Source organism: Misgurnus anguillicaudatus, chromosome 21 (assembly GCF_027580225.2).
Source record: "Misgurnus anguillicaudatus chromosome 21, ASM2758022v2, whole genome shotgun sequence".
Classification (NCBI taxonomy): domain Eukaryota; kingdom Metazoa; phylum Chordata; class Actinopteri; order Cypriniformes; family Cobitidae; genus Misgurnus; species Misgurnus anguillicaudatus.
The window spans coordinates 40546300-40573095 of NC_073357.2; the positions used below are offsets into that span (position 1 = coordinate 40546300).

General features: G+C 36.6%; 2 protein-coding genes across 2 annotated transcripts in view; both read right to left on the reverse strand.

Moving 5' to 3' along the window:
- Positions 1–1890: 1890 nt before the first annotated feature.
- Positions 1891–22892, reverse strand: neto2a (neuropilin (NRP) and tolloid (TLL)-like 2a). Its single transcript, XM_055207761.2, has 9 exons — positions 22445–22892; positions 19645–19701; positions 19063–19203; positions 16177–16425; positions 14315–14362; positions 13876–14003; positions 12214–12442; positions 6520–6633; positions 1891–3246 (listed from the first exon to the last, which is right to left on the reverse strand). Exons 1-9 carry the CDS (start codon positions 22452–22454, stop codon positions 2549–2551), a joined length of 1674 nt encoding a protein of 557 aa, XP_055063736.1. The 5' UTR covers positions 22455–22892; the 3' UTR covers positions 1891–2548.
- A 590-nt stretch (positions 22893–23482) lies between these two features.
- The window catches only part of itfg1 (integrin alpha FG-GAP repeat containing 1), a 158943-nt gene continuing 155629 nt past the window's right edge, over positions 23483–26796 (reverse strand). Inside the window, exon 18 of the mRNA XM_055207749.2 lies at positions 23483–24974. Coding sequence (XP_055063724.2) covers positions 24915–24974 — 60 coding nt within the window. The 3' untranslated portion in view covers positions 23483–24914. The remainder of the gene's footprint in view (positions 24975–26796) is intronic.

A 26796-nucleotide genomic window follows, 5' to 3' on the forward strand; every position in this document is an offset into this window, starting at 1 on the left:
AATTTTTTTTGTACTTTTAAAGGTAGGAAATGTTTCATTGAATTAGAGAAGCCAAATGCTTTTTCTTGAATATTAATTATTTAATGTACATGGCCGGAGATTTTGTTTGCCTCTGAATGATGCTTGTATATTTACATAGAGTTTATTTTTTGGGAAAGTTTTCATTTTTTTTACATACATTTTATTTTAACTGTGAGAAATCTAATTTATATTTACTAAGTTTACTTTCATAATAGTTGCAAACAAAGTTAACCTTTTCCATACATAATTTACTATCTTTTCTGTTTATTATATAGATAAGACCAGGCATCACCATTAGATGGCAGCAAATTACCACGGTTGTTTTTGCTTTCATATTCCGAATTCAGCAAATGTTAGATGTTATTATTGTTTCAAAATATATATTATAAAATATATAATATTATTTCTTTTTTTTTGATCTGTAGAATTAACATAAATGCAATAGTTAATTTGACAATAACTGCTGCAGTCTGAGTTTAGGATGGGCTCCCATTATTCACATTAGTGGACACAATCATCAACATGTTTCAATTCAATTTCTGTTTGTTTCAATCTGTTTTATCATTGTATCTACTCTTTTTTGAAAAGATTTGAAAAATTATATTAGTAGAAATTTGGATCGTGTGGTAGAAATTGATGTGTTTTTTTTATTTTGAGAGAGATCATTTGGAAAGTAATGAACAATATATTATACAGCTATTTATTGTATTAGGAAGGTATCATATACACAAAACAAAACGGGCCCTTTGTAAACCAAACCTACATTATAAGTATTTTAAAAATACACATTTTTTTGTAATTTTTTTCTATTTTCTTTTCTGAAAACGTGTGAATAATTGTGTGAATAATACCTCATGTTCATGTGGCATTGAACAAAATGTGTTTTATACTTGTTGATGATATTCAATAAAAAAGGAAGATTCAATTATAGGAAGATTTCAATGTTTATTTTCATAGCAGAATGCTGTTTTGCCATTCGTTTGCACCTAAACTGGTGAAAGTATTTGTTTTTAAAAAACAATAAGCTGTGAATTGTAAACAGATTTGTTTCCGTTTCACTTCACTTCTAAAGTGGCTCTATTTTGTTCAGTAGCCAATTTTTCAAACCTCTGTGTGGCTGTCTCCAACATAGAGCACCTCTTTTTGGTCTCAACTATAGTCAATATGTTTTTATTTGATGTTTCTCTGTCTATAACCATTCATAATTCAGCCCCCTAATGATATGGATGTCATCTGTGATGATACAAAAAGTACATTGACCTCAGTGGTACTTGAGACCTGCAGGTCCTATTGAGGCTGTGACCTGCAATGTGTCTGTCCTTTTCAAGACATATGAGGCCTTGAGTGCTCTCACAGTCTAATTTAACTTGACAGATCAGTGAGATGGACACTGTAGAGGACTAAGGGAAAATAAGAGGAACAGAAAATGAAATCACAATATAGATGAAAGCAAGGAAGCGGCATTATAGAGCTGGTATGTTTATAGTGTAGAAACGTGTCCAGTAATAGTACTAAAAGAGAGTCTAATTTAGATAAGAAAAAATTTAAATTCTGGATGATTTCTGTGGTTTGCATTGTGATGGAAAGACAAGAAAGAACCTACCTGATTTATTTGTCAAGTAATTCAAAGACACTATAGGGGCTGTAATTTTATTAAAATGTATTTGGACATTTCTTACATCAATATCTTTTACAATTATTCATGTAATGATTAAAATGGAAGCGCATAATAATTCGATATAGAACATATATTGGTTAGAAAATATATTCCTGTTCATTTTTACCTATTTAACAACAAAAAGAATAATTTCTATACAAAAGGTTTAGCATCATTTACAGTTTTCTTGATCAGAAGCTTTTAATGGATGTGTTGTTTCTTCCAAATGTGTGTTCCTCTTACGAACGATATGATAAAGTAATGCCTTCATTGTAATTTCAGTTTTTGTCTAAACCAGCCATGCCCATGCAGGACAATGGTATCTGTTTTAGTTGTGCTGGGAAGCCAAGCCCGTAGTGAAACCCCATTGGTCCAAAATCCAGCTTATATATAGCTGTACATAGAAAAACACACAATTTTTAACTGGCTGTGATTGTGTCATGTCATGCATCATTTTCCCTTTCAGTTCGGACAGACAAATCACTTGATGCTAAAAAACTGGTATCGCGTCTGGTATGGACACCGTGTAAGGGTTCAGCAGGGAATGGCTGTGGTCACTACATGACTTCATTGATAGTCATCTTCATTTCAGCATAATTCAAATTATCCACAAAGTCAAACGATGCAAAAAAGTCAGTAACGCAAAGCAACAACACAAAACCTACATACTGTTTATCTGTCTTTTTTAAATATACATTGATTAAAATAGTCAGCCACATCTGTATCTTTCTGGTAATGTATCTTTCATTCACTCACTCGTGTTTGTTTATATTGCACTTGAACCCGTGCACGAAAACAGTAATGAAGGACTGTGAAAAAGTGGTTAAAGTCACTTGAGGGGTTTGTTCACCCTGCTCCTATCTCACTACTTCAAAAGTCCATGGATATGGAACGTTGTCCCGGGTCCACCACGGTGGCGGTGTTGCTACGAGCGCTGCCATGGTTACGGATAGTAATGCTTCCACAGCCGCTCCCAATGCTGCCCGCAGCCCCTGCCACACTCCCGCCCCTCACATAGATTTCACAGGGGATCTCCTCCATGACACGATCCTCGATCACCTGCTCGGCACAGTCGTGAGTCTGTTTGTAGCCATAGCAACTCTTCTTGTAAGTGCCGGTGGTACTGCTATTAAAGGTCTTCATGGGCGGTGGCTTGGAGAAATCATTATGGTAAGAGAGCTCCATTGAGCTGAGTGTTGTGCGGCTCTGCTTCACGCTGCCGCTGGAGGGGGCATGGGAACCGCAGTGGTGCTCGTGGATGCATCGAGACATGGTAGAGGAGCGCCGCATCTTATGGTAGCCGTCCAGCTCATCCGACAGCTCAGCCAAGTCTGATGACAGCTCTTTGTCACGTAGAGAGAAAAGCTCATAGTTTGGCGGGTCAAAGACCTCTTGGAAGCCGCCTTTGTTGAAGACGGCAGGTCGACGGGCCACTATTTTCTTACGGGGTTGCTTCATCTGCACCAGGATGGAGATGATGAGCAAGACCAGAACCACGCCGGCGGAGATGCCAATTACTGTGCCATGAGTCTTTGTGATTTGGTGAAAGAGTCCATTGGACTTTTTCTCTAAAGTAGAGAAACAAAGTGAAAGTAAAAAAAACTTTAAACCAAATAGCAGTGTTTTCTTCACTGTTAAATCTACAGATGGAGAATTTGTTTTGAGTTTGCTATTTGAATTGAATGTGTTAAGAAATTAAATATGTGAGCACTCTAAAGTAATACAAAAGGAATTAATAGATAACATAATTTTCTATTGCCTTGTCTTCCCAGCTGCACCAACAACAAACATAGATTCAGCTTAAACGTTTAAAGGAGTAGGCCATTTTCTTAAAAATAAAATCCTGATAATTTACTCAACCCCATGTCATCCACAATGTTTATGTCTTTCTTTGTTCAGTTGAGAATAAATTAAGTTTTTTGAGGAAAACATTCCAGGATTTTTCTCAATTTATTGGACCTCAACAGTTTACAGTTTTAATGCAGTTTAAAATTGCAGTTTCAGTGCAGCTTCAAATGATAAGCGATCCCAAACGAGGCATAAGGGTCTTATCTAGCAAAGCAATTGTCATTTTCGGCAAGAAAAATAAACATGCACTTTTAAACCATAAATTCTCATCTTGCACCTGCCGTGTGATGTGCCAGCGCGACCTTAAGTAATGCGTAAGCACCTCGAAAGGTCACGCATGATGTATACAAAACTACCGCCCCAGTTTGGAGAAAGAGGACCGTTTCTACGTTGTTGCATTGTGAAATGATACTAGTCAATGGGTCTCATTCACTAAGCATGCATACACACAAATTTGTGATTGAACAAAAACTTTCGTATCAAAATTTATTCGAAATGTATGCAAAAATGTTAAGAAAACCTAAACCACTCATACGCAATAATCACGTACGTTATAATCAAATACTAGGCTATAATTATAATGTGTATGATAATATTGATATATAAAATTTACATTATATTTTATATTATAATATTTTCTGTATTATATATTATTATACATGATGTATATTATTATTATTATTATTATTATTATATACATTATATTATACATTATTAAAGCATACTTATTTTTTCTACAAATTTAAAGATTAACGTACAAATCTTCACGCTTTCCTTTCTCACTTTTAAAATCTGTATATAAAAGCGTCTGCTTAAAGGGACACTTCACCCATTTGCATTAAGCTTTGTATAGTTAGAACCCCAGTCATCTTTTTGAATGGTCATGCATCATTTCCTCAGTTGCCGCTGAGACAGGAGAAATACAGATTTCAGTGTTGCACTTCCTTCTTTCAATGATGTAAAAATCATCATATTGCATCATTGAAAGAAGGAAGTGCAATATCTTTGTTGAGGGAGTGAGACTACAAACACCCCTTTTCTTTGTCAAATAGGCACCAAATTCTAAATGTATGTTACATTTCGACTACAAATATGATGCACTTTCAATAAAGATGAATGTTTCTACGGGTGAAATGCCCCTTTAATGCCTAATGTAAACGTCATGTAAAAGTAATGAGAAGTCCAAATGTCGATCACTTGATCTTTTGTCAGTTTTATTTTAGATACAGATGTCATATTAATTAAATGTCATATTTGTTAAAGCATCCAATACTTCTTTAATGTTACTTCGGTGGACACACAGCATTTGCTCCAGCGACAGCAAAACCTCCCAAATAAAAATGCAAAGCAAAACAGAACTTTACCGATATTAAATATGATCATGCATTTATTTTGCTTTTATGACAAACTGCTCTAACATTTTCTGTGGACCGGCACTGCGCAAAACCCTTATATGGAGCTGGTTTGGGCGTGTTTTATACAAATTACCAACCTCGTGCACGTGGCCGCTCATAGAGTACACTCCAAATTCACTAACATAAGAACAAGTATAAGAACAAACTCATATGTGTATGCAAGTGTTGTGAATTAAGCGCAAAGAACTTTGTGAGAAGTTCAAGTGTGCGTATAAATACGAAAAATGTACGCAATTATTAGTGAATGAGACTCAATGTCTTTGTGTCAGTTTAAAATGGTCCGCAAATGTGCCTTTCACATTTGTGACACGTGACCTTTCGACGTGCTTACGTCTTACACTGCAAAAAATTATTTTCAAGAAAAAAAATTCTTAGTATTTTTGTCTTGTGTTCAGTAAAAATATCAAAAAAATTCTTAAATTAAGATGCTTTTCTTGATGAGCAAAATGACCCCAGAAAATAAGTAGTTTTTAGACCAAAAATATCAAATTTAAGTGAGTTTGTGCATAAAACAAGCAAAAAAATCTGCCAATGAGGTAAGCAAAAAAAAAACATTTTTTTAAACACTAAATTCAAGAAAAATTTGATTTTTTTTTCTTGAAAATCATTTTTTACAGTGTATGTAACGTCACGCTGGCTGGTGCAAGACGAGAAGCTGTGGCTCACAAAAGCTATTTTTTATTTTTCTTGCCGAAAAAAAATCCAGATTTTCAGAAAGTGGAATATTCCTTTAAGGCATTTGAATCAGTCTAAGAAATGACTTGCTGAAATTGTAATATCAGTTACTGAATTAATTTGACTCATAAACAGAATGTTTTTGTTAAGTTAAAGATACATATTTTGTAAGTTTTGTTGTAATCTTATTTGAATAAACATTACTATAGAAATATTGGAGCAGTAACCCAGACAGGTCTTATCCTAGTCCCAGACTAAAACACATGTTTGAGCTGCCTTAATTTAAAAAACATCTTAACATATATCAGTGCCATTGTTTTGTCTCAAAATGCACATCAGTATTGTCTTTTGTATTTGGAAAAAAATACTTTATTGTCCTAACATAACCAATACTTAGTCCTGGATTAATCTAAATCCTGTCTGGGAAACTGCTCTATTATATTTTGGAGTGTAGTTTTTACAAGTATTTTTTGGGTATAGCATATTAACCTCAAAACTCTTCATCAGAACTATCTGATCATATCCCTGTTCATCTATGGACGGTTTCAGCAGCAACAACAAGTAGATTACCTTGGTCCATTTATCATATCTAACGCGTATCAACTATTACACTGAGCTGTGTAAAATAAATGTACACAGTGTTAGCTACAGGTCCATGAATTCTTGCCTGGCTGCCAAACCTCTCAACACAGTTGTGATTCATGCTCGTCTTTAGCAAAGCAAAATTAATTTTCGACAAGGTATTTATTTCATTGATCAGTTTAGCCACTAGCCAGACAGATAAATAAATACAGACCAGAAGTTCACTTCAGTTCAGGCACGTAGCTGCGACAACGCACGTGCGTCCGATGAAACCGTCCATAGGTGACACAATAAAAGGAACTTATTGCTATGCCGACTCACCCTTGCAGTGGTTTTCATCCCATGGGTACACACAGTTCTGAACTCCGTTGCACACTAGTGAGTTATTGATGCACATGTTGCTGTGACAGAAGAACGTGTTGCTTGAGCACGGAGCTGAAAAACACAGAGAAAAAATCAAATCCAGCAAACAGGGTAACTTGCACCTAAATCTTCAATTTCATAGCATGACATCAGCAGGTGTCTGCAGATAAGTGCGTCTCATGCTTGGGCTACTGGCTGTGTAGCTGCTGCTGAGCGTAACACTATAAATCAAACCTAACAGCCATCACGAGGCCCATCTGGTCAGGTTGCCACGAAGCTCTCGTCTGAACGAACGTTTAGCATGCTAGTCAGAGCGGAGGGTAGTGAAGAATGGAAAGCGAGGAAGAAGGCGAGATAAGCTGGTAATTGAAGGTGAGTGCTGATCTCTGGGGATGAATCTTTCAGGATGTTTCTGCAAACCCTGATGCTCCTCTCTTCTTATTCTCGCTGTCTAGGGTACATACATATAAGGGTTTACGCCGCATAAGAGAACACTTTGAACTGACTGATTTAAATGTGTATGAAGTCTTGCAAGGACATAGAGGATAAACATATGGTTTATGAAGTGATGTCTGCAAAAAGTTAAAAATATATTAACCATTATATTTGCAACACAGTCTGGTGCAGGCATTTATTGAGCAATGAGAATGTGAGAGGGGTTGTCGCTATATTTCTGTGTGATTTCAGACTGACCTGACAGAAATGGTCCTTAAGCATTTCTATCCATCAAACTCTCCAGCAAAGCTTTCTCTAGTGCACACACACGCATAAACACACACACCGGCGTGCACATAAACACACACAAACACACATTTTTTTCCCTAAATCTACTCAATATTTCTATTCAATGTCTGCGTAGGGAGAGGAAATACTCTGCCAATGTGGAACTAAATGCCTCTGACAGAATCTTGAAGAGGTTGTAACTTAATTTCTTGGCAACAGCTCCATGCTCCCACCAGTCTCTGTTCATTTCCAAAATTGTTAGACGTTTCATGCCTTCCAACAATGGGAAGTGCGGCACTGACGACTGCCAAAGACGCAGCACATCTGCTGAGAGATTATCACTTATCAGAGGAAGTGTAAGGAATGGCCTGATATGCCAAGTGTATTTGTTTCCCTTCTGGTTATAGAAGATGCATTCAAGTTGACAAACTAAAGCTGTGTGTATTGCTTCAAAGGTTTACAAAGATTAATGTATCTGTGCCATGCTCAGGCTGAACTTGACTCTTAAAGAAAAGCAGTCTTGAATGCAAATGCATGTCAAATCATGTCTAACAACCTAGAACCTACTACATCATAAAAAAAAACACAGTAGGAAAAAACATACTATGGAAGTGAATGGGGCTCATGATCGGTTTGTAACAACATGAGAGCAGTGGCGGCTCGTGACTGCTCTTCCGAGGATGCGCTAATTCAAAATAAGTGTTCGGATTGTCACGTGTGTGGTTCCCTTTTCCAAAACATGCGTCCTGCGCGTGGAGAGATCCCGTGCGCATCACGTGTTTTGTCAAAATAAGTGCCCGCTGGAGACACGTCAAAACCGTTTATGATAAAAGAGACGCTCACGTTCCCCAAATACACGCAAGACACTCTCTTAACAGTAAACTCTGATTACGCATGAGATTATGCGAGTATCTGGCAAACGCGAGCGTCTCTTTTCAAGTTCAAGGCAGCAGGCACTTATTCTGGCACGACACGTGACGCACACACGATCTCCCAAAGCGCAGAACGCATATCTTGAAATGACGAACCACACACAAGACAAGCTACATTCATGTTGTGACAAACTTTGCATCGTGCGCTTCAAAAAAAGAAGTCACCAGCCGTCACTGCATGAGAGTGAGTAAATGATGACAGAATTTTTGGTTAACTTATCCCGTTAAGTAGTAAATTTCACAGATCACCAGCAGGACCAAAATTATATGGAAAACGAGCACAGTCTCCTGAGGATGCGCACGAACAGCACAAAGTGCAAAACTCGTGCAACACACACGCCAAACTCCACCCCGGCGTGCACACGACACACAAGTCCTTCCCATTCACCCAAACGGGGCATCTTTTTTTGTCGTTTTATTTATTGGTTTCTCAATTTTTTTTTGTTATTTTTTTTACCATTTTCGCTTGGGTTTAAGTGAATGGGAAGGACTTGCGCATCACATGCACACCAAAGTGGAACCCGGCGCAAGCATTGCACGAGTTTTACACTTCGTGCTATTCATACGCATCCTGAGGAGACTGGGTAGGAGCAAACACTAATACCAATGTGGGTCTTTGCAGCACGCTTGTTTGATATTTTGAGCCATCCAGCGTACAGGTATGAGCTGTAACACTTGCCAGCTTGATTGGTAAGACACAAAATTAACCAAACAACCAATCCAAACACAACTGAAAAGTGCCAGCCTGTTCATTGTGCTATATGACCTTCAGCGGCAGGTATGTTCTACTAATATGAAAAATTAAAAATCATTTGCCACTTCTTTTCAATGCAAGCAAAATTAGTATGGAGTTGATGTTGAACAATGTAATTAATTCCTCTGATTATTCTGCCATTTATTAAAAGTGTTACAGACTGAAAGAACGCCTTCATGGTAATTTTCATCAATTTGCATACAACCTTTAAACTTTCCTAAAAAGCAAAGGGAAATAAAACTCACGGCTTCTATCCCAATGTCTAACTTACAAAGCACAGCCTCATTTAGTTATTCTTTCAGCAGCGCCATAAGTTACAATTTTCTCTCATGACTGAACCATTAGTATGGAAAATGTGCTAACCAGCATATTAAAAAGTGGCTTTGTTATTTGATTTCCAATGCAAAGGTTGGGGAGTAATTGGTTTTTTGATGTCATTACTTCCTATAAAGATTACTTTAATTGTCTTCACACTTTTCACAGGTTGTTTGAGCCAGTTCAAATGGATCATAGTTGATTTGTTATATCTTTCTAACATTTAATATTCTAACAAACAGAAAAGATTTGTGTATTGCATATTTATATTAGATTATAAAGTGAAATGTCCCTGAATATGTGCTTTAAAAACTATGGGGCAGTTTCCTAGACAGGGTTTAGATTAAACTAGGACTAGGCCTTAGTTATATTAGTACATTTAAAAAGTTTAACAAACATACCTGACAAAAACAATACTGGAGTATTGTGTCAATCATGAGTCAAAACAATGGCACTGAAATCCACCTCATCTTTTATCATTACTGTGGGTGCCACCATCTGTGAGCTCTTTTGTGTAAAACTTTTTCACTAAGCTAATGTTAGTCGTATTGCAAGGGACAAAAGTGTGTCGTTTTGACGGGCTATAGTAAATGTTTATTATGAAATCCAGGAAGACCGGCATAATTTGTGCAGTTCGGGGTTGCCATAATAGCTGGTACATACGCTGTAAATCTCTACAAAACATCTGTTTGACTATAATCTACACACCAGAGCTGAATGTGGTGCACGCGCACCCATGATCTGTATCCACGCATCCATCCAGTAAAACTTTTCAATTGCCAGTAAATACAATAATTCTTAATTTATTCAACTAATACTGTATTATGATTTAGCTGGTTTATTTATTCCGCTATTATATATTATTACAAAAATCCGCTTAAAGAACTGGATATGTACGAATAAAACTGCTTATTATGTAATGTTTATAACAGCTTCTAATGTGTTTGCGCATACTTTTGTTGTTTTAAATAGGGCTGTCAAAAGATGAGTCATAATTAATTGCATACAAAATAAAAGTTTGTTTTTGCATAATATATGTGTGTGCACTGTGTGTAATTATTTTGTATATATAAATACACACATACATGTATATATTTAAGAAAAATGTTATGTATCTATCAATCTGTGAATTTTGTGAATGTGAGCGTCTCTTTTATCATAAACGGTTTTGACGCGTTTGCAGCAGGCACTTATTTTGACAAAAAGTGATGCGCATGGTTCACATGACGCAACAAACACATATTTTGAAAACACGAGCAACACACATGATACTCCGAACACATATTTTGAATTTGCGCTTCTCGGAAGAGCAGCCGCGAGCCGCCACTGTTTATATGTTTATTATGGTCTATTCAAATAACTTATAATGTGTTGAATGAGAAAGATACTGCTGCTGACTGTCAAAAGGAAGCACCAAATTCACGTTATGAGCTTGATGTGTCACCACAGAAACTCACACATAACAGTCAATTAAAAATTGCTCTGTATAAAAACTCACTCCAGGGGGACAGTTTACGCACACGCATGAAAATGTAAAAACACAAATTATTGGTCTTTTTAATGTACAAACACTCTACTGACTTTCCCATAGTACAGGTACTGATATACTTTTTTTCATCGAAGACCCGTCAACTTGAATAAATCTTCATATGATATATCAGCCACTGCTTCATTTCATCCTCCCACTGGCTTATACATGGTGGTGTATAGTAAATATTTACCATAAAAGTTTTAATCATGTTTTGATTGTTTTCTACCGGCTGGCTATTAAAAAGGAAGTCTTGCAAAAAAAGGAAATGCGTCACATCACTTACTTGCAAAAATAAGGTGGACATTTTAAGATGTCAGTGCAAGCTGTTTTCAGTTAAGACAACTTCAACAAGCATTTTAGTCTTTGACAGACATATTCAGTATGGCATCCAATCTCAATATTATTTATAATCAAATTTATAACTTGGGAAATTGTCCTGGAAATTTTATTCATGTTCCTTTCATACTGTGCTAAGCAACTACATGCTGGGAAATGTGATTTCTACCACATACAAAATCTACCCAGCCTGCTGGCTTTAGCTTTTTTGTAAGTTGACGTAGCACAGACTAGAAAGGTCACATCCATACATTTACATTTTTTGTACCATAAAAGCCACTGATTTGCCCAAGAACTATGAAAAGGTTCTAAGCTAGACTCACTGCACCTCAATGCAATAGTACAAGCTGGCACAAATTGTGATCTTTAACCATATATAAATATATTTGACCCAGTGTGTGAAAAGCCAGCAAAATTCATTTTTTGTGATTTACTATTCACATAAAAACATTCCACATAATATAACCTTGATATCTTTAATATTGACTGAGTAAGGCCATGTCAAAGATTGAAATTTAAACTTTAAAGGTGCAATGTGTAAATTTTAGCAGCATCTAGTGGTAAGGTTATGAATTGCAACCAATGGCTCAGTTCCTGCTCACCCCTCGCTTTTGAAAAGCATAGAGAAGCTACGGTAGCCACCACCGGACAAACATGTCATCTTCGGAGACAACTTAGTAAAAAAGTTTGTCCGTAGAAACATGGTGGCACAAATGGCGACTTCCATGTAAGGGGAACCTCGGTATGTAGATAAAAACGTCCCATTCTAAGGTAATAAAAACATAACGGTTCATTATAAAACGTCTTTATATACCTCTGATAATATAGTTTTGTATATTATTTTGCATTTCTGTCAAGAGATCCTTATAAAAATTACACACTGCACCTTTAATGCACCAAAATTCATATTTCAATTATGAGACTTTAGCCTGGATTTCAGAGAAAGGCTCAATTATATTATGTTCTATATATGTAATGTTTTTTTTTATTGTAAGGTACTCACTGTTGTCTGTAATATTTATCAATATCTTAAAATAGAGTTGAAAAATCTCTATACTCACGATCGACAAATGAGGTGAAGAGCATTCGGAATCGGCTGAGTCTGCTGCCCTCATCAGCCCACATGCGTACAACACCCACGCCAGTATCCAGCATCACGTCATTGGCCACAGTGCTGCAGAACTTGGCTTTCAGGTTCTCTATGGCGCTGCTGCCGTCATACACAGCCACAAAGTTTTTCTTGCACTCGTTTGAATGTTCCATCTGATACTCCAGAAATCTAAGGTATATCTGCAATGATAAGCAAAGACCTTAAAAAATGCATCAGCTTTATTCTACAAAATGCTGACTCTAACATTACAAAGAAAAATAGAATATGTATTTTTTTACTGCATATCAGTCTGACAGCTCTAACTAAATTCAAAAAAGGAACTTTTTGACACAACAAATTATGCTGGACATATTTATGACTTAATGGCCATGAAACTATATTTTCCATTATGCATTTGTCCTGGTCTGGCTAGCTGCCCAGGGTGTTTTCCTATAAGATATGTGACCCTGGACAAAAAACAGTCTTCAGTAGCATGGGTATATTTGTAGCAATAGCAATAAATACATTATATTTATCAAAATGATCGTTTTTTTTTAACGGCAAAATCATTAGGATATTATGAAAAGACAATGTCCTGTGAAAATTTTTTGTAAATTTTCTACCATAAATATATCAAAACGTTCATTTTTCGCTTTAAACGTGATTTTCTCAATATTTAGTTTTGTTGCACCTCAGATTCCAGTTTTTAAATTGTTTTATCTTGGCCAAATATTGCCCTATCCTATCAAACCATATAACAATGGAAAGCTTATTTATTACTAAATTTCAAAAGTCACCCTTATGACTGGTTTTGTGGTCCAGTGCTATGATAGGCTTCATAAACTTTACAAAGAAAAGGTGGATAACGAATATGTGTTATCCAGAATTAGATTTGTTGTTTTTGCAATGTTATAGTGATCATATATAATTGTTTCTCAGTCTCTTTAATATATAACATCCAGAAATACAGGAAATGTTTATATAGTATTAAAAACTGTATAAAAATGTATTTTTAAGTTTTTAGGGTAAACTCCCCTTCCACTTGAGCAATACCATTAATTTACAATTAATGGTATTATTTCAGCATTTTTATTGTATGTTGGTAACAGACAACTGAGTTATTGGGTTAAAAAAATCATAAAAAAACGCAACTTGTGACAGAGTAAACTGTCCTGATCTATGGTGAAAAAGAAGGCAAGAATTTCACGAATAGCTAAAAAGCAACTCCTCACGGCTCTACTTATCTTTATGCTGCATAAACAGATCGTAGTTATTTGTAAAGTTCTTTAGGGATGATTTTTAAACCTGCTAAGTGTTCCGGTCTGCTTAGCGCAGGTGAGCGTGTAATCCCTCTGCCATCTTAATGCCACCTCCTTCCTCAGTCTTATTCTAGTACTGCTGATTCTGCTCTATTGCCATTTCTGCATCATTGGCCTAATACTTGCTGCTGCTGCATTGCTAATTTGAGCTCTCCTTGGAAAGTTTCCTCAGCAGAAAAGGGGTCGGGCCTGGTGGCCTCCTGTGGTCACATCAAGCCCTGGTTTTAAGGTGCTCATATATCTGGCCGTGGCAGAAGAGCAGGCTCATCTGATTCGATAAACTGTAGGAGTTAAAAAGGGGAGAAGAAAGTCACCTTGGACTTAGGAGGGGCACGAATGGTCCAGATGCAGTCCAATGCATCTCCATTTTTGATCTTATCCTCTTCTTCCACCTGACTGGAGTGGATGGTTCCGTCTGTGCCACTGATCTCAAACTGGCAATCTGCCAGAGAAACAGGTTGGAAGCAAGAAAACACAGGGGAAAATTTAGGAAAAAGATGAATCACAACCAAAACACAACAGCCAAAATAAAAAGAATGAGGAAGTGTTGAGTACAAACTAGAGGCAAATCCATTGATCAAAAGCATTGGTGAGATGATGAGAAATAAGTCAGAGTCAGATAGGTAGCATGAAGGCCAATAGATAGGAGGAGGAGTGGAGAATGTCAGTAAAAGATAGCCTGCAGTCTGCCGCAGAGAACAGAATGCACTTCAGATGGAATTGAAGTGGGGGGTGAAATATTGAGGTCCATACCTGGAATTGGATTTAGCAATCCACCAACGTGCAAATGAAAATCTGGGTCTGAAATGATAAGACAGATATCACATTACCCAGACACCATGCAGCAGGAATCCTATGCTTCAGATGGGTAATAATATACAGTTTAAAAGAGCTGTGGGTGCTGTGGCGCAAAGATTTGCCTTTTGATCTAACAGGCAACATTAAGTGTTTGCCTTATTTGACCAAGTTAACATGGGAAGAAGAACAAATTTGCTTACCTATAAATGCAAGTAAAAGTCAAGTATAAATCAAAATCAAGTATAAATAATTATATTCTAAGAGACATGCAAGGGTAGGCTGTACAAAGTCCACAGAATCAAGACCACTTCTTCAAAACTAGAATGCATTTATGAGTGTAGTTACTAAAGGGATAGTTTACACAAAAATAAAAATTCTGTCATCATTTACTCAACCTTATTTTGTTACAAGGGTCAATGACGTGACGTTAATTATTTTGTGTGCGGATGGTTCAATTAAATGCAAAAGGGTTACAATTTCAAAAAAAATTGCTGATTACTTGCCTATATTCTCTTTTTTAAGGACCATGTCTAAAATGTCTGGTTTTATTTCATTTTGAAAAAATATTTGGGGGATAATTGCAAAAATATCAATGTGGTGTAACTGGTCTGTGTCAATTGGTGCAACTAGTATTTTTTTAATTAAAGGTGCAGTGTGTAAATTTTTGCAGCATCTAGTGGTGAGGTTGCGAATTGCAACTAACAGCATAGTCCACTGCTCACCCCTCGCTTTGGAAACACATAGAGAAGTTACGGTAGCCGCCACAAGACAAACATGTCATTGTCGGAGAAAACTTAGTAAAAAAATGTCCGTTAAGGGCTTCTGTAAAAAAATGGTGGCACAAAAGGGCGACATCCATGTGGGGACCCGTGGTGCATGTAAAAAAGGTCTCGTTCTAAGGTAATAAACACACAACGGTTCATTATTAAAGGTTTTTATACACCCCTGATAATATAGTTTTGCATATTATTTTGCATTTCTGTCAAGAGATCCTTCTAAAAATTACACACTGCACCTTTAAAATATAAATATATTCATAAAAATGTGGAATAAAATATAATCTAGTTTAGTGTAATATGATTTTTTTACATTTCATTTTTACATCATTTGTCAAAGACTATTTAGAAAGCAGAGCTGTTTCAGTAAATGTAGGGACAAATATTACAAAAATGCATAAACATTTACATTAAGAAATAAATAATAAAATAATATTTTAAAATTATTTTTTTATGGTTACGCTTACATGCCATCAAAGTGGATAAAATATTTAATATTTCTCATTCTTTGACACAATTGGCGGTTACACCATTTGACATTTTCAAGTCCATTCAGTCTTAACTTTTATAAAAATGGTGCAAATTGAATTTTTTATTGCATACTGTAAAATCAACATAAATACACTATTTGCATTAAAATATACCTAATGCATGCTTTTAAAACAAGTTTTTTAAAAAGATTTTTTATTTTCTCATCCAAACCGTTTTTGTCTGACCCACAAACCTGTATAAATTTCTTTGTTCTGATAAAAACAAAGGAAGACATTTTGGGGAATGTTTGTAAAAAAACCTTATTTACTTCCATAGTAGGAAAAAATAATTCTATGGAAGTCAGTGGGGCTTCTGATTGGTTTGGTTACATACAATAGTCAAAATATCTTCCTTTGAGTTCATGAGATCAAAGAAATTTATACAGGTTTGTAGTAACATGAGGTTGAGTAAATGATGACAGAATTTTCATTTTTGGGTGAACTATCCCTTTAAGCTCAATCATACAAAATGTTCTGCTTTTGCTGTACTTTTTTCACCTGCAAAGGTTACCTGCTATAAAAGTGTATTTAACGCGGAAACCTAATCCTTCAAGCTCCTCGTCACTTGTGAATTTGATCCACATGAAGCGGCCTGTGGAGGTGACCACACCTGGACTCTTTGGCCCACAGAAGCGATCGATTAGAGGGGAGAACCCGAAGGGACCATCCCTTATCTCTATGTGGTCAAAGCGGCACTCGAAGGAAGGCTCGACATAGTACGTTTTGTCAAAAGTTAGCTGAATTCTCTGGCGAGGAAGAGCTGCAGGAGAAAGGCAAACAAAAATATTTTTCTTTATTTGACGAAAAAGTGGAAGTTACATTTATTTGATAACTATAAAAAAAGATTGCCATTGTAACCTGTGCTGGAGGAGCTCATTATCTACACTGCATAATGTTTGCACGAAAATGAGCTAACACACCTCGTACAATAGAAGCAAAAGTAACAACACACCATTTAAACAGGAGATTGATCCTTACACACAACACAAAAGACATTTCTGTCAAAATGAACAACACAGATGTTAGATCCACGCTATGAATAGAAAGAAGGACAGTTTAATACATCTCTTTCAAAGCACTGTTAGAAGTACTCAAAATACACCATTGTATTGCAGTGCCTGTTTAATTTTTATTTTTGACAAGACAAATGCAGAAAGGTACATAATAATATTCAATATGCGATGTGCAATAAATACACAAAGATGTAGTACAACGAAACAACTATTTCTGCTTACTACACTAAATGCAGATTTAGGTCACCTGCTTGAGGCACAGCAACCTTAATCATATCAGTCTCTGAAACAAATATGTGATGTCACTATTGATTTACGTTCGTTCTATGGAAACTGAGTCGTGAGCTATATTTCCTGCAGCTTGCATTAAAACCACAGACTCTGCACATTCTACAGTCATTTATCAAGAGAGAAAAACTTATTCACATTCCTATTATAAAGGCATAGGTAGGTGCAGTTTATTATTACTGTCAAGTTATTAGGTTAAATATGAGGAGCCAGATGCAAAAGCCTCTAAACGCCACCTACATCAAAAATAAGATTGATAAGATTAACCAACTGCTTTCGCCACATTTTGTACATTGCTCAAATACTAGCACTTTAAATCTACTTAATCCCGGCCTCGGGCCATTCAGAAATAGCCAACCTGTTTGTTGGCAGAATCCATTAAGAGTCTGATAAAAAATGCTCATTACAAGAAAACATGTCAGATGCACTTACAGGGTTTTGCATTTGAGAAACATTGTTATAAATATAAAATTGTTGGGGTAAATGTCACTTCCAATCCACACACACACACACACACACACACACACACACACACACACACACACACACACACACACACACACACACACACACACACACACACACACACACACACGTTTCCATAGACGTTATGGTTTTTATACTGTACAAACTGTTTATTCTATTCCCTTTCCCTAACCCCCACCATCACAGAAACCTTTTTGCTAGGACTTCGGATTTTCAATAAACATCATTCTGTTTGATTTATAAGGTTGCTTCCTCCTGGGGACCTCAAAATGTCCCCACAAGGTCACAAAAATACTGCTATTCCTATCTTTGTTGGGACAATTGGTCCCCATAACGTGTTAATTACCAAATACACGCACGCACGCACGCACGCACGCACGCACACACACACACACACACACACACACACACACACACACACACACACACACACACACACACACACACACACACACACACACACAAACAAATAAAAAACTAACAATAACTTACATTTTGAAAATATTGTATAAAAATAGCCTACAATTGTTAGATCAGGAATCACCCTATTTAAACACACCTGAATTTCAATTTCCAAGTAATCCTGAAGACTTTAATTTGATTTTTTAGGTGTGTTTAATTAGGGTTGGAACTAAACTGTGCAGGACAGTGGCCCACCCCTGTGTTAGATAGACATACATGTATGTAAATATATAAGAATAGGATTTGACCACAGGTGGCGCTATTGTACCATTTGAAGTGCTGTTTTATTCAGACTTTAATAGTGTTGTAATTTTAAAGTGTCATTTTAGAGATGCTGTAGTAGATGATGATTGTTAAAGAGATCAGATGAGGTTATTATAAGAGTATATAAACAATTAGTATTGAATCTAACACAAAGAAAAGAGAGAAGTGAAGAAAGTTGAATAGACTTGGGTACCAAGAAGCAAAATGCAACACTTTGGGGCGGTTTCCAGGACAGGGTTTACCCATCCCAGATTAAAATGCATGTTGGAGCTGCCTTAATTTAAAAACACCTGGCAATGACATATATTTCAACATATATTAATGCCATTGTTTTGTCTCAAGATGCACAGTGGTATTGTTTTTTTCTTGTCCTGGATGAATCTAAACCCTATCTGAGAAACTGCCCCTTAATCGTACTAAGCATTGCTTGCTTAAAGGGACACTTCACCCATTTGCATTAAGCTTCGTATTGTTAGAACCCCAGTCATGTTTTTAAATGGTTGTGCATCATTTCTTCAGTTGCCCACTGAGATGGGAGTATACAGATTTCAGTGTTGCACTTCCTTCTTTCAATGATGTAAAAAAAATCATTTTGCATCATTGTAGGAAGGAAGTCCAATATCTTTATTGAGGGGGTGAAACTACAAACACCCCTTTTCTCTGTCAAATAGGCATCAAATTCGAAATGTATGTTACATTTCCACTACAAATATGACGCACTTTCAATAAAGATTAATGTTTCTACGGGTGAAATGCTCCTTTAAGGCAGACATCAATCCCACTGTCATTAACAGTTTATGTCACACTGACAGATAACAGCTGAAGAATGCCAAGGACATCTTTACTAATTCAATATACTTCACAAATTCTTTAAGGTAAATTACCTTCCAGGATGTAAACACACTCCTTGTTGGGTGGATAGGAATTAGGATAGTTTGGAGATGTAAATAGGCCTCCATTAATATTACGGGTCCACTGACCGCACTGTTCTGGCTTAGTTAGGATTTCACCCTCATTCTGTGTCTCTGTAAAAAATAATGAAAGATTTCATATAAATAGAAACAGAGGGAATATGGCATTTGTACAAACACGTAAGTCCAACTACTACGCTTGTAAAACCACAACGCAGCTAATATAGCTTTCAGCAAAGCCATGGTGAGTCAGTGAGCCTTTATTTCTGCACTTGGTTCACTACTGTAAACAGTTGTGATTTACAATACAATTAAATATTTAATTCAGTAAGAATTCTGACATATTTATTTATAGAGAGATTTTGACAAAACAAACACTTCAAATCTCTGTACACCAGTCTTATAGAAGAAAGCATTTGCATGTTTTAGTTTAACTCTAAACTTACTGGTCAGTTAAATATCAACGCACAGAAGGGAAACCTCTGTAAGCTCTGTGTTATGTGTACAGATTATCCAAAGACATTAACAGCTCAGATAATGTGTCATGAGTCATACCTTTAATTTTCTGGGCCAGGGCGAATCCCTCTTCTATTACAATAAGTAAAACCCAAGCTGGAAAAAACAAGTAAAAGCAAAGTCAGATATTGTGTGACAAAATAAGTATTCAATACCAGCCGCATATCTGTGTCCTCCATCACGACACTGTGTTCAGGACACCCCTGAAAATCACAACAAGATGAAAATACCAGAAATGACTGTGTTCAGATGCTGTTGGCCTCAAAGGTCAGTAAACACTGGTGTGTTTGGGACAACTTCAGAAACTATTAGACAGTATAGACACTGATCTAGGCTTGTGTTTCTCGGTCTGAAAAGACTGCACCAATCCAGCACTGATTCATTGCATTGAGGCAAAGGCCAGTGGCGTCGTGGGCATAGGAACATGAGGACATTGATCACCTCAAACTGATCTATTATTCTCTTAACCCAGCATGAGCACAGAAATAAATCTAAGAGACTGATCAATAGTTTTAAGATCCCTGTCATGTCATTCACTTTGACATGAGGCCATATGTCAAAAACCATCTGCCTCTATATCTGTGACACGCTGACAAAATAGGCTGACGACAAAACAGCAGTCACAGCTCAATGTTTATTTAATTCTTACGCAATATTGATTTCTTCGGAATTTTCTGAACATTGAAGTTCTAGACAGCAAAATTAAACTAATAAGCACAAAAGACCGATCATCAACATGAAAATACACCAATGTTTAAATCACATTTTAAATGTTAAAATTATAAATTGGCGTAAACAATTCTTCCGCCACGAAATATCAGTAGCTGAGTCAAGCCGACAGTTTACGGTTGCCAAGCAACGCAGCGCATTAGGCTAATACAAAATGTGCGGCATTTTTACTCAATGGTAAAAAAAAATTGTAAAATCACATTCTTGCAATTAAATTGTTAATAACTGAATCCTTTTATAAATGTAAAAAACTAAGATGCACTAGGCTACAATAATGTTTGTTAAAATATCCTGGGCGGTTTAGGAAATTTAGGTAGTATACTATACTGTTTCCTGGTAAAGTAAACCTATATGACAAGACGTCCGATAAAACGTTTGCATATCCTTAAAGGTGAAATGTGCTTCATACACACTTAAACACACCCAATTACCTGATGAAAGCGTTGGGGATCGTTCAGCTCCACTGATATCTCATTGGGTTGAATAGCAGCGCAAAAGCTTATGGGCTTGATTCAACTTGCATAGGATACTACTGTATGTAGCCTATACCTATGCGCGGTAGTCGCTTTGGATAAAAGCGTCTGCCAAATGCAAAATAAATGCTGTATAGAACGTACATCTGAATATAAAAAAATAATATAAAAATAAGAAGTCTTTAACGTCTGCTGAAGGAATAGACCTTCAGGTAAATGTAATGTAAAAATTTCGCCTAAATGCAAAACTTAAATACACATACAAGTGTTTATTGTACTTAAGTGGAGTTTTTCAAAGACTATAATAAGCACACACAACTGACACAACATCTGTGAATGTCTGCATGGATTATTTTAAGCTTGCTGTATGTGGTTTCAAACGAACAGACATCTGGAAAGATTCCGGTGGGACATGATGCTGCTGTACAAATCAGATCTGAGAAAAAACACTTTATTCTCATGATAGCCCACTGTAAATTGACTACATATAGGCTATTTATTAGAAAATCTTCATTGAGATGAAGAAATGTAGGCCTATAATAAATTCGAATCAAACATGAAACCCTACAAAGTATTCATGTTGAATAAAGATAAAAGCCAAGATTTAACAAGCGCCTTAAGGCTATCAGAGTCAGACTAATATAAAGGCTTTTGCATATTTCCGTGTTTGCTTCAAATGCACCAAACAAGCCAGTATAATGGCACCGCAGGATCATCATTAATAGTTATTAGTAACTATAATAGTAATTACACAAAACAGCGCATTTCATTACGACTGTAGTTTAGATTTAAGTGAAACTTGATCACCAATGCCTTACACATGTAACCAAATCATAAGGTGGGTGTATTGGTAAACCTTTAAGACTGATCATCGCATGTGTGTATACGTGGACCGTATTTGATAAACATATGCCATCATACTTCACAATTGCAGTGTTCATCACAATTGCAAAAATACAAAAGTATTTAATTACGCTAAACAGTCTGTGATTGTTTCTGTTTCCGTAATTAAATGTATTCATTTGTTATACACTGTAAAACGGGCATTGTCTATTGTGAAGCATTACCACGTACGTTTGTATGTTTTCTCTTTACAGTCGACTTTCTTTGCTAATTATTTCTAATTAAGATCTACATAAAGCTTATGTCTATGACACGTTTCCATCAGCAGAGGGTGACGAGCAGCTCTTGCTCCAGATGTGGAGCTGTCACTTCAGCACCCTTATCATGCTGCTCTTCCAAATGCCACGCGCTCACGCGGCGAAGTTGCACGAGACGCTGCAGAAATCTGAGGCTACTCGGATTTTGTGTGACTACAGTGCATGCGGACATCAATGAATAGAAAGCCAATGATTAAATAAAAGAAAAATATGATGGAAAATAAAGGGATTGTCTAGAATTCCTATGAAACGCGCTGTATAATGAAGAAAACACACCTGTAGGTGGCGACGCAATTTATGAATACTGTAGCTCTGCAACTTGTTAGACATGAATTCACATTAAGACAATGATTAGGCTGCCCTAAGAAATGCTCTAAAATATAAAATTGCATTTTATACAGGCTACATAAACAGACTACGCATAAACCTGTGGAAATATTTTTTATGAGAGACAAATAACATGTTTTTTAAACTCACCTCTGTGCATTTCCTCTGGCTGTGTTATTACCAGTGCGTGCGCCTTCGTGAGCTCTGTATGAGCGAGCTTTATCTCTCCATCTTAGCATCCAATACGGCGAGACTCAAAAATCCCAACTTTTCTTCGATCTCTTTAATCCCATCCCTCAAGCAGGAAAGAAAACACTATATTCCTCACGGTGAACACGTTCCTCAAGACCGCGTGAGAGGTTAGAAACGACTGAGCTTTTAATCCTGTTGAGAAATGCTTTGTAAATCCAAATGCAGTGTATTGCCATTAAATACGCGATACGCGTGTAGTCCAGCTCGATTCCGGTGAAAGGCGCGTGTCTATTGGAGTCCACACAGAGACGAACTGAACGGCTGCTGTTAAACGAGGCTCAGATTTGAGCTTCGGGCGCTGTTCGCTTGAATGAGGAGCCTGTACGCATGCGCACTCGAACGAGCGCACGCCTAAACTCTGGTAAAGATAGCGCGCGGTCAAGTTAAGGTGATGGGATTCTAAATTACGCTGGTGAGACAATTAGGGAAGACCGGGGATCGTTGTAACATGATATAATTAATGTTAAATCTCACCCCAGGGCATGTCACAACTAACCCGGACTATGGAGTAAATTGTAACATTTTACTCCTCTTGTTTGAAACTAAACTATGGTTTTCTGTTTGTGCAGCAAAGCTACATCAACTAGTCCTACATTATTTATAGCAAACACATGCAACTAGTTTAAATGCACTGGCTTTAAAGAACTCCAATCAGACAGAATTTTCAAAAATGTTACAACTTTCCCAGGTCTCCTTATTTCCTTTATTTTAAACTGTGGTAACGTATTGCAATGCAGGTTTGATTTGTGACTAAAATGATGTGTGACAAAGGACAGCTCTCACAACTTTGATCAACTTTTAGTATGCACATTTTTTTCCCAGTAGAAGTGATTAAATTATTAAAGAAAGCTAATATCATCTGATTCATCGTTTACCAGATGTCTCTAAACTTTAATTAAATCTTAAAAGCACCCTTTAAACCATCACAACTAAAAATTTATTTCAAAATCTTGTTTATTTTTATTACAACATTCCAAAGCCACAAATGACAAACAACCCAAAACATGTTGAGTGATCAAATTAATACTTTAAACAAAAGCACAGATGTCAAGACAAATATGCACCTGTATGTATAAACCGGATACAATTTGTGCAAATTATCCGCTATAATTGCATGCTAGTTAAAACACAGGTCTAGTACATATCTGCATGGAATTAAGTAGTTTGGCAACTGACTTTACCTTTGAAAGTAAAATGAATGTGCACAAAGCACTACCACAACACCACATAAAGGTAAAGAGGTTTGCAAATCAATACAGGTCATAGATCATATTTGTCAGATATATACAGTTTAAAACAATACCCTTCACTCTGTACATTTTTATTAGCACATCAAGTTAGATGTATAAGTAATAAATAAAAACCAACGTACAATACAGGAAAATATCTAAACAAAGGCATAAGTAATAGTGGATAAAACAGAGTTTTGAGAATGGTACCTCAAATTGGAAAGACGATATTCTAGGAATTAATGAGACACAGTGGGAATTATTAAAATGTAAACACAGAGGACAGTGCATGGTGAAACAGATGTCATGTTTTATATTAAACAATGGACAATAATTAAAGATGGAGACTTGACTTCTGTGATATTGAATGGGAAGTCAATAAAGAGTGCCTCTATGGAAAGCAACTAACTTTAAATTTTCTGGGGGAATCACTTTAAAGTTGTTGATAGTTAATAAGTGTTGCCATTTTATTGACTTTTTTGATTGCTAACAGCTAAATGGCTTATAAAATAAAAGGCCAACTTTGTTTACATGCAGAGAAAGATCTTGCCATGTAGTTAAATGTATCATTTATGAATGTAGCGCTTAAATTTCAAACATTTATTTAGTGCAGAGATTTTTCAATCACGCATACTTGCATCCTATACGCTAAAATAAAAACATGACAAAAGCCTTCAAATTGCACCAAGCACACCTCAGCATGGGATTAAACAAGCAAAGGAAATTACTGGTCCTATTTCTGCCCACTTGACATTTAGCAATGTTACTTTAATAAGACAGAAAACTTGCTGAAAGAAACAACATGCTTACAAAAAATGGCACTGAAAGGTGCAACTAACACTTTCCTTTCTTCTCAATGTGCAAACATTCTTCTGTTTTAGGTTCATGGAAACCACAACAAGTGAAAGAACAGAAACATACCCCTCCAGATATCAAGAGATTTACAGAGTTCTTGCCTTCAATCCAGTAGAAAAGTTACTTATCCCAAGACGGATTCCTCTGATTGCGAACATTTTTTCAATGCATAAAATTACCTCCAGTGTAGAAAAAAATGAAATAAATTATTAAATAAAACATGAAATGAAACTGATTCAGAGCTGATTTTCTCAAGTGTTCACCCACGATGCACTCTTATTTTCTCACATGGCATCAAAATGGAAACGATGGGCCTCCTGTCTCTTCTCGCGATCATCTGCTTTCTGTAACAAAAACAATCTGAGGTTACTACATGCGTTGTAACTTTACAATCCAGAGAGCAGTCCCACATGTTAACCTTGCCAGTCGGTTGAATGCGAACACAATGATATATTGTGAGAAAACCGGATGGTCACAAAGAGAAGGACACAGACAGAGAACTCATTACAGACACAATGGCACACTTTACCTCGGCAAAATACCTCAGTGTGCGATCACAGATAGAGCCAACACCAGACACTTGCTGCCTGAGACTGATAATAACACACACTGCCAAACCTGGAGAGAGAGCATGTGTGTGTGTGCGCGCACAGTGATTATCTTGTCTCAGTCACGGTAAAAACGATGTCTATTCACAGCTTGTATGAGTGACTCATGGATCGGGTCCCTCTGTGAGGCACTTGCGAATTGGTGCTCCTGATCTATAAGGGTGACTTGGACGTATTTTTAGCTGCAGGTGTATAATTTTCCCCTAGGAACGGTGGAAAGGCATGTCGCTCATTGGAAAGTAAGTTAAGAAATATCACAGCAGATTACTTTCTTTACAAAAGAACTTAACATCTCAAAACCCATGCAAAAAGCTGAGTGCTGTCAACACCTCCATTACCAACTCAAGAGGATATCTATCCTCAAGATATACCATCTCTTTTGGTATACGACACAGTACTATTTATATCCCCATTTACCAGTGATGACTTTCACTGCCATGATTGAAGGTTATAGCGTAAACGAGGAAGTGAGAAACATACCTATGGGCTCATCTGCATTTCCAGTCAGTATAAGTGTTTTCAGTGAGTCATAGGCAAAGCCACAGACACATTGATTTCTCTGTTATGAGTTCCTGACTTAATTGCACAGTCAGTGACAAAAATAGCCTGAACACTTTAAGCTCCGGATTATTACATGGCAAGACTCGCAGCTGTAGGATGTCCGATCATTTTAGTGCAGGATCTTATAAGTAATGATCTTTGTCAGCAATAATGTTTTATAATGCATTTTCCAAAAGCATATTTTTAGCACAGGCACAGTACCAAAGAAGAGATCTGGGTTTTCACACTGTGCAGATTCTCTTTTTCATCAAGTACTTTTTATTATGTCTACATTTCATTTTTGTGAAAAAGAATTGAGATTGACGTGATCTCCAACGTGTACACCTCAAGGCAAAGACGCTCCAATGTGCACACTGCTGATGGAGTCAAAGGAAATATAGCACAGCATCAATACATTGACAGACTGACATTCACATGACCCGCACGCATCAGCAGTCTTCCGCATGGAAGATTAAATGCAACCATGATGACATGATCTTATATCAAAATCATGCTTTCTTATACTGAGCTCTTACTTTAATACTGAAGCCACACAGTGTGCTTTCATTGTCTTTAAATTGTGCATTATTTGATTTTTTATTATATCCCTGATATTCCCGTACATGCGTAACATAGTTTTGGATTGTTTAATGTGACCTACAGGCACCTGCAGGGGGGTTGGTTGGGGGCGGAGGGTGCCTAAGCACCTGCCCCTTTGCACCTGGACGACCAAAGTGTATTTAATTTTTTGTAAATAAATGTAATTTTGTGAAAACCTGCCTAATCTAACTCTTATTAAAATTAATGAATAATAATTTAGCCGTAAATAAAATGAGTCATGCTATGACCTATTGACCTTTCACAGGACAATCTCATCCGGGACGATCCCTTGCTCACGCTCTTTTACTACTGCAAAGTGCACAGTACAGGGAGGATACCCACAAGTCGACATTAACCGAAGTGATATGCTTGTTACTTATTATTATTTTATTATAACAAGCATGCACAGCTTTTGTTT